The following is a 12,613-nucleotide window of genomic DNA, read 5'->3' as shown; positions in this document are numbered from 1 at the left end:
TAGTGCTACTCCAGCAGAATTCTGCACTGAAATCCATTTCTCAAAAGAGCAAACAGATTTTTTTATATTCAAATTTGAAATCTGACATGGGGCTAGACATTTTGTCAATTTCCCAGCTGCCCCTGGTCATGTGACTTGTGCCTGCACTTTAGGAGAGAAATGCTTTCTGGCAGGCTGCTGTTTTTCCTTCTCAATGTAACTGAATGGGTCTCAGTGGGACATGGGTTTTTACTACTGAGTGCTGTTCTTAGATCTACCAGGCAGATGTTATCTTGTGTTAGGGAGCTGCTATCTGGTTACCTTCCCATTGTTCTTTTGTTTGGCTGCTGGGGGGAAAAAGGGAGGGGGTGATATCACTCCAACTTGCAGTACAGCAGTAAAGAGTAATTGAAGTTTATCAGTAGTGATGGGCGAATTTATTCGCCAGGCGAGAATTCGCGGTGAATTTGCGTGTTTTGCCGCCAGCGAATAAATTTGCGGCAAAAATTCGCCAGCGTCAAAAAAATTTTTTTCAAAAAAACGGACGCCGGCGTCAAAAACTAGACGCCGGCGCCGTTTCGCAAATTTTTCGGCGAAACGGCGCAAATTCACCCATCACTATTTATCAGAGCACAAGTCACAGGACTTGGGGCAGCTGGGAAATTGACAATATGTCTAGCCCCATGTCAGATTTCAAAATTGAATATTAAAAAATCTGTTTGCTCTTTTGAGAAATGGATTTCAGTGCAGAATTCTGCTGGAGCAGCACTATTAACTGATTGATTTTGAAAAACTTTTCCCATGGCAATATCCCTTTAAGCATTAGAGAAAAAGGCCAAAAAGATCAGCCATACACAAAAATACATAGTTCTGTTAGTCGTATATTGATTGCAACTGCCTCATAGACAGAAGAGACATGTGTGCCCTCCATTAGAACCGTAGCTTCTTATTTTGGCTGAGCAAAGGTTTCGCTCTGATATTATCCCCACGGACTTGTTAATTTGAAGCAATTTTATTCATTTCAAAAATGATCTTCAACTAGTAAGAAGCTTTTAGTGAGTAGAATATCAGTAATCTAAATACTGTAAGTGAATATAAAAGGCAGTGATGGAAAGGAGACTTATAAATGTCATCTTTTATAGTGATTATTTTATGACAAACTTGTTAAAGTTGAAAGCAAAGATACAGATCCATCAATTTCTACCCCTTTCTTATATAATTGCTACCTATATTCCAACTTATCCAGAGGAAAGAAACTCCCCCACCCAACCATTCTCCAGTTTGCCGCATTCCTCTCTGACCTAATTATATCATTGTATTATGTTAGGTGCAGTATGCAATTCATTTTTTTCTGGTATGAATACAAATGGCAGAAAGCAGTTTTCCTTTAAACCATGTGTTTATTTATGGTGTTTTTCATAGTATATTCTTAATTTTAACCATAGTAACATAGTTACATAGTTAAATCAGGTTGAAAAAAGACAAAGTCCATCAAGTCCAACCCCTCCAAATGAAAACCCAGCATCCATACACACACCCCTCCCTACTTTCACACAACCATACCTAAGGGGTTTAAATAAAGTGCATAAATCATAGTTTGACTGCAAAGTGGAGAGTGCCAGAGACGCAATGGTAAACGTTTCCAATGCAGAAAGGGAAAAAGACATTTTGATAATAGTACATTACAAACATAGGTACAAAGTTTCTTGTCTGCAGTTGCCAATAGTAATGTAAGGAATCCGACTTACCCTGGTGGTCCAGTGGTGTGGCGGGGACGCCCACCGCGGCGCTCCGTGTCCGGTGCCATCTTGGATCCTTAAGGGGCGCGCGCGCCTCCTTGTTTTTTAAAGGCGCGCTGGCGTCATCACGCCAAATTTGAATGTATATAAGGCCTATTAGAGCTAAAGGACCTTGCCCGTGATAGGATTTGTTCCTGGTGCTTAGCTGTTGCTATTCCTGTTCCTGAAAACCTGTTTTGATTACCTGTTGTGACCCCAGCCTGTTCTTGACGATTCTACTTTCTGTATCCTGACCCCTTGCCTAATATCTGACGCAGATTCTGCCTTAACCCTCTGATTGACTTCCTGGTTTGACCCTTGCCTGTCTGACTACATTTATTCTCTGCCTGCCCTGACCTGGCCTGATCTGACTACTCTATTTGCCTAACGCCTTGTACTACGACCTTCTGCCCAAAGACTCTCGCTAAACAGTCGTGCCCTCTGCCTATCCAGAACATCTGGCCTTGCACCTCTCGTTTAAGTCCTGGTGGCATCCAAGTAGCTGAGGGCTCCTCCCGAAGCCAAAGGCGGTCACACTACAGGTGAAGCACGAGCCGAGACCAGGGTGCTTGGCATTTGTTCTGGTGTTGGGTGCCGACCGTTACAAGTATCCAATCATTGATTTGCTACAATTTTCCAACTTTGAGTAAAGTTAAAAAAAATTAATTGTTGTTAATAACTGTACTCTTACATAGTTTAGCACCTATGTTCATTAGTTTGCCCCAGTGGAATTTATAACAGAGGTGTTTTAAAGACTAGAGATACACAAAATTCATAATTTTTGAATTCGGCTGAATACTGAATCCTTGACAAAAGATTTGGCTGAACAGCAAAGACAATGGCTAATTTGAATATTAAAATTTGCAAAAAATACTTTTTTTGTATCGTTCTTGATTTTATTCAAGGGTTTGGCTTGGGCAAACCTAAATATTTGACAAATCCTGAAAGATAGTGTGAAATATTGTCCTCTAAAAATGAGAATTGCTTTGGTTTTAAGTCATATGTATGCCATTATCTCAACAATGTATAATAATCTATGCATGGAAGTATTTTCAGACAATTCTTTGGTTTTATTCTTTGCCTCTAAGAAAAAGTGTTAGATCATTTTGTTCTTAAGCCAGAGTCATTATTAAACTTTGTGGATTCATTGGGACTTTTGAGCAATACATTGATAAATAATAATTTGAGTTTGTTGTTAGTAAGAAAAATTGTGTTTAAAGGAGAAGGAAAGGCTTGGTGCACTTGGGGGTGCCAAATGTTAAGCACCCCCAAGTTATTGTATTGACTACCTGAAACTCCTATCAGAAGAAAACTGCACCGGCCCTGGGTTATACCAGTGAGCACCACGGAGCGATCTTCTTCTGTCTTCCTCTGTCTCTGCGCCGCTGCGCATGCCCAGTGGAACAAAAAGCTGAACTTTAACTAAAAATCGGCTATTTCATTCAACTGCGCAAGCGTTTGCCCTGGGAAATTTGAAGAGAGAAGAAGACAGAAGTGGATCGCTCCGTGGTGCTCACTGGTATAACCCCGGGCTGGTGCAGTTTTCTGCTGATAGGAGTACTGGACCAGGGTTTCAGGTAAGTCAATACAATCACATTTGGCACCCCAAGTGCACCAAGCCTTTACTTCTCCTTTAAAATTGGTATTTAATTGTAAATTGAAAATTCACTTTTTTTCTTTCTCTTATATAGACCATCTTGGCCAAAGGGCCATGGAGAAGCTGCTATGCCTGCTTGTGATGGGAGCCATGGGGTATGTAGGGGCCACACAGCACTGCCCTGGTCGATGCCTCTGCCAGAGCAACTCCCCTACACTAACCATGCTGTGTGCCAAGACAGGTCTCCTTTTTGTGCCACTAGCCATTGATCGTCGAACAGTAGAGCTACGTCTGACTGACAATTTTATTACCATCATCCGGCGAAAGGACTTTGCTAATATGACCAACCTTGTGCATCTGACACTGTCACGAAATACAATTAGCCAGATTGTGCCACTGGCATTTTTCGACCTCCGTTCTTTAAGAGCTCTGCACATGAACAGCAACCGGCTTTCTATACTGAGGCATGAACACTTTCGAGGGCTGGGCAACCTGCGTCACCTCATTCTTGGCAACAACCAGATCAGTTTTATACAACCTGGTGCTTTTGTTGAGTTTCTGTCTACTGTAGAAGACCTTGACTTGTCTTACAATAATTTAGAGGAATTACCCTGGGATGACATTGGTCAAATGGTCAATCTTAACACTTTGACACTTGATCACAATCTTATTGACCATATTGCTGAGGGGACATTTACCATGCTTCATAAACTGGTGAGACTGGACATGACCTCAAACCGGTTGCACAAGCTGCCACCTGACAACCTTTTTCTTAGGTCACAAGTGTTAGCCAATGCTAGAGGCTCCAGCCCATCCAGCTTGGCCATAAGCTTTGGTGGAAATCCTCTACACTGTAACTGTGAACTTCTGTGGCTTCGACGACTGACTAGAGAGGATGATCTAGAGACATGTGCCTCCCCAGAGCAGCTGACAGACAAGTATTTCTGGTCAATCCAAGAGGAGGAGTTTATCTGTGAGCCACCTCTTATAACACGACATTTTGCCAGCAAACCCTTTGTCATGGAGGGACAATCAGTCAGTCTGAAGTGCAAGGCAGTAGGAGATCCAGAGCCATCAATCCATTGGATTGGTCCTGATGGCAAGCTAATTCATAATACAACAAGACTCATGGCCCATGACAATGGATCATTGGACATCATGATTACCACACTGAAAGACAGTGGTTCTTTCACTTGCATTGCCTCCAATGCAGCTGGAGAGGCTACTGCCCCAGTGGAATTGGAAATAGTACCCCTTCCACTTTTGGTTAACAATACAGCACACATGAAAGAACCAGATCCTGGCTCCTCAGATATTACAACTTCTACCAAGCCTGGCTTTAATGATACAAAGAGCCATCATGATCGAAGAATAGTGATGGACAAGCTCAAATCCACATCTGTGGTAATTCAGTGGCCCTCTGAGCGTCACATACCTGGAATACGCATGTACCAGATCCAGTATAACAGCTCTCTGGATGACTCTCTGGTGTATAGGTGAGATATACAGTATATATATATCAAATACTGAATGTAATTTTCTCCCCTGTGAGAATATAACTTTATTATGAAGTGGGCCATGTATATGCTAAACCTGTGTAGATAGATGGATATGTCAAATAGACACAATCATTCAGTCCAGCAGAAGTGGTCTCAGCAGCACATAATTTTGCCCACAAATACTATTCTGAAACCCACACAGCATTCCACAGTAAAAGCACTCATTGAACAGCCAAAGAATAGTGATTTGTGGGAAGAGCAAAAAATGAAAGAAAGCAATGCTATGCTGTCTGTGGTCTAAATCCAATAAACCTTATGAATGGGACAACACAACCCCACCCCACTGCTCACTGATCTCTGAACATAACCCATTATTTATGCATCGTTAATAACACATCGATGAGTAATATCGCTGTTTGGTTTAATATATATGGGGGAACGTAATAAAAGTAAATACAGAAAATATATGCACAATCCAAGCTACTTATCTTTTTATGTGTATTTAATAGCTTTAGGAACCCAAGAATTTATTTAGCAACCCATCTGTCAGCTGAAAAGAGATTGTGCATTTTATAGTTTGTGTCATATAATAAAACAACTCTTAGGTTCTCTTGTAATCTGTACATATAGCTCAAATAAAATTGTGCCATCATGATAACCCCCCTCTAATAAGAAAATGGCCCATTAAGTTTGTTTTCCATGCTTGCCATTCTTTCCCTTTGTCATTCTCTTGATCTGTTAAACCCAACATTCCTGAAAAAGCAAAAACCGAGAATACACCTGTATTGCTAACAGTGCCTCAAATAATGTTTCACACACCCCTCTGGATCACTAGACTATGCTAGAGGTTTATTATAGAATATCAGATTATGGGAGCTGGTAAAAAGCTTGGGGCCAGTGGCATGATCATGGTATAAGTATAAGTAACAATGTATAAGTTAATAATGCCTTCATCGGGGCTAAAGGAAAACAAAGCAAATAGAAAGTCATTATACACTTACCGCCTAATCATTCCACTAGACGGAAAATATAAAAATAATGTAATTCATGACTTTGTTAGGTTTGCATTCTCTTATTAAGAATGCTTTATTGCTACATTAGTCTACCATCTTTACTTTTACCTTTTCAAATTTGCCCTCCCTCATTAGGCTTGCCCTTCGATATAAATGTTTATATATCCCTAATTGCCCATGCCTGGCTATGCTTAGCCTCAATAATGCCCTTGTTACACTTATACAGTTGCCATTCTATATTTTGCATGGCCAATTTGTACTGTTGAGTTGACTTGTTCTTGTGTTTTTCCTAATTACACATACTGTCACTCATTAAGGCTGCATGTTATTTTTACCCTCTCATTATGTTTCTTGTGTTTCGTTATTACTCTTGCCCTTTGTTATGCCTTTTCTTTAGAGTGAGAGTTCATTGTATATTAGTGTTGCTGGAATTGTATGTTAGATAATCAGAGCTCAGGGACAGCATGAATAGTAATTATACTTGGGACTTGCTTCTGGGTAGGTGTCTAATGCTATGAACACAGTGTACAATTGGCAGCTTTCTGCAAGAAAACAGATCCCCAGTCTCAATATGACTCACAAATGAATTGCAAGATATCAACAGAGAAGAGAGATGGACATAGAGGAAAATGAAGCATTGATAGGAAGAGACTGGAACAGAAAGCTTGAGTGTTGGATTACAATGGGGAGAGAGGGAAAAAGATATCACCCATTCTAAAAAAAATACATCATTCTAATCTTTGTTTTTTTAATTCCCCATTAACAAAATTGGCATAAGGCTGTGGTATAACTGGCATATTCTCAGCACTAGTGCTGACAAATTTTATCCCACCAGTGTTTAGCCCACCAAACATTGACTTTGAAGTTGGCAGTGAGGATTCTTGGTCCTTCTCCAGCCCTACTGCCGGTAGCGAATACCCTGTGTGCCCATGAAGGTTAATTTTATTGGCAGGTTGTAACCTTAGTTCTAGCTATTTTCTTACTGACTGTAGGAATTTGCCATTCTCCAGCTGTTCTCCTATCCTTAGTTCTGCTTCATATCACGGGCCCTGCATTGTCTAAGTAAGGAAGCACTACAGATGTATTGCTGCCATTCATAGTGGTTAAAGCATTACCAATGCTGAATCAGATGTGTGTTAATGCTTCAAGAGGTAGGCTATGTGTTTAAATTAAATGAGAGCATCCTTACAGGGGAATTCAGTGATCTTCCTTTTCCTTATTATTTCCACAGTCAATGATAATTTGATTTTCTCTCAGACCCCTGGTATACTGATATGCCATATAGAATGCTTATGCCCAGCCTATCAATACAGCCTGTAATGTCTGCTCCATCATTAGTTACACTGTTTTGCTTCATATTCCTTTGCTGGAAACTTTGCACTCTCCATAAAGTTGTATATACTCCAGTCTATATGTACTTTTCTAGGGCAGTCCCTTCATTTGGACTTACTTATTGTAAATACCTTATTTCATTTCCAACTTAGATGCTCTTTCTGTTCTTTTGACTCTCTACACTACCATTCTGCACTATCCATTGTTTATACTATTCCTATTGCTGTGCAATGCAAATACACCTGCAAATCTGACCATTGGTCCCAATGCACTTTGGTCCATTTTTTATTAATGCCAGGTAGGCATCAAGCTGGGGACCTTATTTTGCCCACTTTTCTGGGCTCCTCTGTCTCTTTTTGACTGTGGCCCCATATGTATTTCAGGCTCTCCCACTGCCCCTCCTAAAAGTTACTGATGTGTTTTTGTGTCCCATCTGCATCTCCTGCCTTACTACTTTCTGAAAAATCAACATTAACTTCTAAGCTGTTTTTTATTATTCCCTATCCTGTGACTATTTCTCTGTACAACTGCTGCTGCTCCATGGTATATTCTATGTTTTGCCGCTGTCTGTTAAACACTTGTTTGTGTTGCTGACATTTAGCTTCAGTCCCTGCTCTGCAAGTGCCTTCTCTCTGCATTTTCCATTCTGCCACTCTCCCCTAGCAACAACCCTTGTACTACCATTGTCTCCTAAATACATTCCGACACTATCTACGACAGGTATTTTGCAGTTGTCTTTTAGTTACATTGCTGTTTCCTAAATACATGTTTTTCTACTGCTGCACCCTTGCTATGTGAACTGATGTGGTGCACTCCTAAATATATTTTCCTTTGCTTCCGTCCTGTAATAAAATCACAGTTTCTACTACTGTCCTCTGTCTGTAGTCTCATATGATATGCTGGTCCTGCCCCTTTTGTGTATTCCCTTTCTGATGTGACCCTTGTTCACAGTTGCTGTGCTGCCACTGCTCCTTATATGAATTCCATTTACTGACAATATCTCTTTAGTCAGAATAGATTTCCTGCTTGATCATTGCTCCTATTTTTCTCATTCCTCAATCTGTATCTCATGTTGTGCCACTCACTGTTCTTGGTTGGTTACTTTGTTCTGTTCCGGTGCTGTTTGCTATATCTAGTCCTACTTCAAAATAAGCAAATGACGTTCTCCGCACTGCCCTTTCAATTTGTTAAAGATTGCATCAAATCCTCGCTTGGGTACACCACTATCCCAACATCCGGCAACAAATTAAAGAATGAGGAGAGCACTTCTCAATAGCAAAAAAACGCTGTGGTTGTGTTTATTAAGGTCCTACTTCTGTCACTGTCCCCTGTCTCCAGTCACAGTATTGTCATTGCCTCTTATCTGCAGTGCTGGTTCTGCCACAGTCTCTCTCCTGCAGTTGTCTCCTTCTGCTGATGGCCCCTCTATCTGATCCTACTGTTTTGTAAATGATCCTTCTATGCTGTTCTGCTTTAGTCCCTTCTCTGTTTTGGCTGTCCTGCTGTCATCATCCTGGAACAGTCCTGCTTATCTCTGTGGTTCCCCATATATTTTCTTGTGCATTCATCATCTTCTCTGTGATTTATTACATTGTTTCTCGTTTCCTGCTTTACCTTGACACAGATACAGAACTGTCGCTCCATTCCCTCTCTACCCTTCTTCAGATTTAATTCCAGATTTCACTCTTGTACTCTCCTGTGAAACTTAAATTAGGGTAAAGGTGGTGGTGGATGATATGGCGATACTGTGAAGGCAAGGAACATTTTTCTATTTTAGTATCTCAATGTTGTGACACTTCTAGAAAATCCAGCTATTTGCATTTGATAGAAATGCCCTTGAAATTTCCAAAATTTGGGTACTCTTATGGTACAGTAATTGTCCTCAATAGTCATTAGCTTATATTCTATATTTTGATTGTACATTGTAAAAATACAAATGAGGCATGTCAGTAGATGAAAGGCGCAAGTGCAAATGCAGACTCGGCTTGATACATACAGTATTCTTCAACCTACACAGAATTTGCAGTTATCATTAATTTAGCACTTGGTGTCCATGTATATATTCATTCTTAAAGGCACATTTGTTCACATTATTGCCATATCATCACCACCACCACCACCTTTACGTTTAAAGGGATACTGTCATGGGAAAAACATTTTTTTTCAAAATGATTAAGTTAACAGTACTGATCCAGCAGTATTCTGCACTGAAATCCATTTCTCAAAAGAGTAAACAGATTTTTTTATATTCAATTTTGAAATCTGACATGGGGCTAGACATTTTGTCAATTTCCCAGCTGCCCCTGGTCATATGACTTGTGCCTGCACTTTAGGAGAGAAATGCTTTCTGGCAGGCTGCTATTTTTCCTTCTCAATGTAACTGAATGTGTCTCAGTGGGACATGGATTTTTACCATTGAGTGTTGTTCTTAGATCTACCAGGCAGCTGTTTTCTTGTGTTAGGGAGCTGCTATCTGGTTACCTTCCCATTGTTCTTTTGTTTGGCTGCTGGGGGGGGGGAAGGGAGGGGGTGATATCACTCCAACTTGCAGTACAGCAGTAAAGAGTAACTGAAGTTTATCAGAGCACAAGTCACATGACCTGGGGCAGCTGGGAAATTGACAATATGTCTAGCTCCATGTCAGATTTCAAAATTTAATATAAAAAACTGATTAATTTTGAAAAAAACATTTTTTCCCATGACAGTATCCCTTTAAGTTTCATCGGAGACTACAATAGTAAAATCTGGAATTACTTTATTAAAGCAGGGTGGTTAATAAAAGCTAAACTAATATTGCAGATATGCCTCCTGGGAGAGGGATCAGATACTGCATGCTTCTATTTTTTATTAACAGAATTTTTAAATAGTAAAAATGCTACATTCTAAACTGTGTTGGATACTGTATGTATGTATTTTGCATTCCCATGGCCCACCTCTCTTCCACTTTTACATGTATCTCTTTGTGCCTTCCTCGTTCTTGTCTGTAGATGATGATTACTGTTTTCTTTTAACATCTTTTTTGTCGTGTTTGCCTTGTGTAGGTGCTTCTTTTCTCCTGCTACAAGCTATTTTTCTTACCCAATAATTATGTCAGTCTTCTGTTCATCTTTACTATTTCTTCTTCTGTATTTCTTCTTTATTTCTTCTGTTTATAAAAAATCAGTTTCATTTCCTTACTCCACTTTTCATTTATTATCTCATATGACTCACATTGGATCTTTTAATGTATCCCTGCAGGATGATTCCACCCAGCAACAGAAGCTTTTTGGTTAATGATTTGGCACCTGGAAGAGAGTATGATCTTTGTGTTCTGGCTGTGTATGATGACGGAATGACCTCCCTGACTGCAACTCGGGTGGTAGGCTGTGTCCAGTTCAGCACACGGGAAGAGAGTGGGCAGTGTCAACCACTTCATACACAGTTCCTTGGGGGCACTATGATCATAATTATTGGAGGAATCATTGTGGCATCAGTGCTTGTATTTATCATCATCCTTATGATAAGATATAAGGTGTATAGTGGCCAAGAAGAAGGAGGGAAAACGAGGGTCAGTAATGTGTATTCCCAGACAAATGGCCAACAAGGTGTGGCCTCTGCCCCTTCCTGTGCCAAGTTGGGAGAGAATAACTATGAACCATTACCACCGCCTTCCAAAGATCATCCAGTGGAAAGCAAAGACCATGGCAAAGAAGATCCCCAACTTTCACCTAGTCCAATCCCTTTGACACAGCTGGACAAGAGGAGAACAAGGACATCCAGTGATCTTCAAACAGTGGCTCTCCTGTCCTCTCTTTCAGGGGATGGAGAACAAACAGAAACCAGTGCACTTGGCTCAACAACCTCACTGTGTCTGATAAGCACTGATGGGCAAAATCAGAAGGGGCCCAAAGCAATTCCCAGGACTTATCAGCATAGATTCTCCTTTGATGGAGACTATTCTTTGTTCCAGAGCCACAGTTATCCCCGCAGGGCACGGACAAAGAGACACATGTCCACATCTGAGCTGCAGAATCAGGAGACTGCTCTTGATCACAGGAGGGTCACATTTAGCAGCACAGAGTGGATGCTAGAGAGCACAGTTTAAGGACACCTTGGGGGCACAGAACCTGTAGGGTGCAGGTAACACAGAGAAACATGTAAGGGGTCTGTCCATCTTCAGAATGAGTGTGCTGCATCATAGATATCTGCTAAGTGCTCCAGTACTTGTCCTCAAACAAGAACCAGACAAAAGTAGTAGACAGCCTCTATATTAACTCTGATTCAACCAACCATACACTAAGACATTCCATAGCCTAGGTTGTGTTTAGTGTAAGGAAGCAGTCTTTACATTAGGCTAGATATTGATGTAAAACACAGCAATTGCATTCACCAGGAGAGGTTTGAAAATGTGACCATTCAGCTTACCATCACAAACTTGCTGCTCCTGAGCCAGCAGAGCAAAATGGGACCAAACACAACTGCTTTCAAACCCAGCAAATGAAGTCAACAGCACCAAATGCTAAATAAATTGTTTCTAGATTACTCTCCACCCACCCAACACTGCTGCTCAGTAACAAAATGTACACACTTTCCCTAATTTGTTTCTAAACATCTCTGTACTCCAGTTTGAGATATAGAGGGCTGTTGCTCTGCTTGGGTTTTGGTGTTGTAGTGGATAAATGTTGAGCCCTTAAAGCAGTGCCTTAAACTGAGAGAGAGACCAGCACACAGGATTTTCGGACCCCACCCAGAAAAAGGCCTCCCCTTTCCTAGTGGGTTCTGTGCCCATGGGTGGAGGTGATGGATGGACATGCTGGTTCATCCAGGGGAAAACAGGACATATGCACAAATGACACAATGCCCAAATGTACTGTACAAAACCTTCCTATGAAGTTGAGAAAGTGAAATCCCACAGGGATGTATCCACCAAGATGGCAAGAAACCCTGATAACCTATACCTTCTGTACATCTAGCTGGTCTGGATCCATTTTGAGTCCATGAAGTCAGAAGCCTCCCTGGGACTTGACAGGAAGAAAGTTTAACAGATGAATACTTAACACAGGTTTTTACATTAAAGATCTGTGTCAGCCCCCACACATACCACTGCAGAGGGAAACACTCGAGTTGGTAAGGGGGGAATAAAACTCCTATCTGTGATTCAGTGCTTTGCTCCTGTGTTTTCTTTCTGCATTTGCTTTATTGTCCTTCCCCCAAATAAGCACACTGTGTGAATGGCAGAATCGCTGCCTGTGTGGGAGAGCAAAAAGGAAGATGCTGGCTGTGAGGAGCAGAAGTATGAAGGTGATAGATGTGTGAGGTTATGCTGTTTATTTGGGGATCAGTAAGAATTTGGGAAAGAGCACTGGTTGTGCGAGAGTGGAGTATGAGCCTCAGATTTACGGGATCTCACCAGATAGTTTCTGGCTATGTGAAGGA

General features: G+C 41.0%; 1 protein-coding gene across 1 annotated transcript in view; it reads left to right on the top strand.

Annotated features, from left to right (window-relative positions):
* Positions 1-12,338, top strand: part of lrfn1.1.L (leucine rich repeat and fibronectin type III domain containing 1, gene 1 L homeolog) — a 54,370-nt gene extending 42,032 nt beyond the window's left edge. Inside the window, exons 4-5 of the mRNA XM_018230314.2 lie at positions 3,449-4,850; positions 10,436-12,338. Coding sequence (XP_018085803.1) covers positions 3,469-4,850; positions 10,436-11,282 — 2,229 coding nt within the window. The 5' untranslated portion in view covers positions 3,449-3,468 and the 3' untranslated portion in view covers positions 11,283-12,338. The remainder of the gene's footprint in view (positions 1-3,448; positions 4,851-10,435) is intronic.
* Positions 12,339-12,613: the final 275 nt, after the last annotated feature.

The sequence above is a fragment of the Xenopus laevis genome, chromosome 8L (assembly GCF_017654675.1).
Source record: "Xenopus laevis strain J_2021 chromosome 8L, Xenopus_laevis_v10.1, whole genome shotgun sequence".
NCBI classification, from domain to species: Eukaryota; Metazoa; Chordata; class Amphibia; order Anura; family Pipidae; genus Xenopus; species Xenopus laevis.
This window is presented reverse-complemented; position numbering and strand designations above follow the sequence as displayed.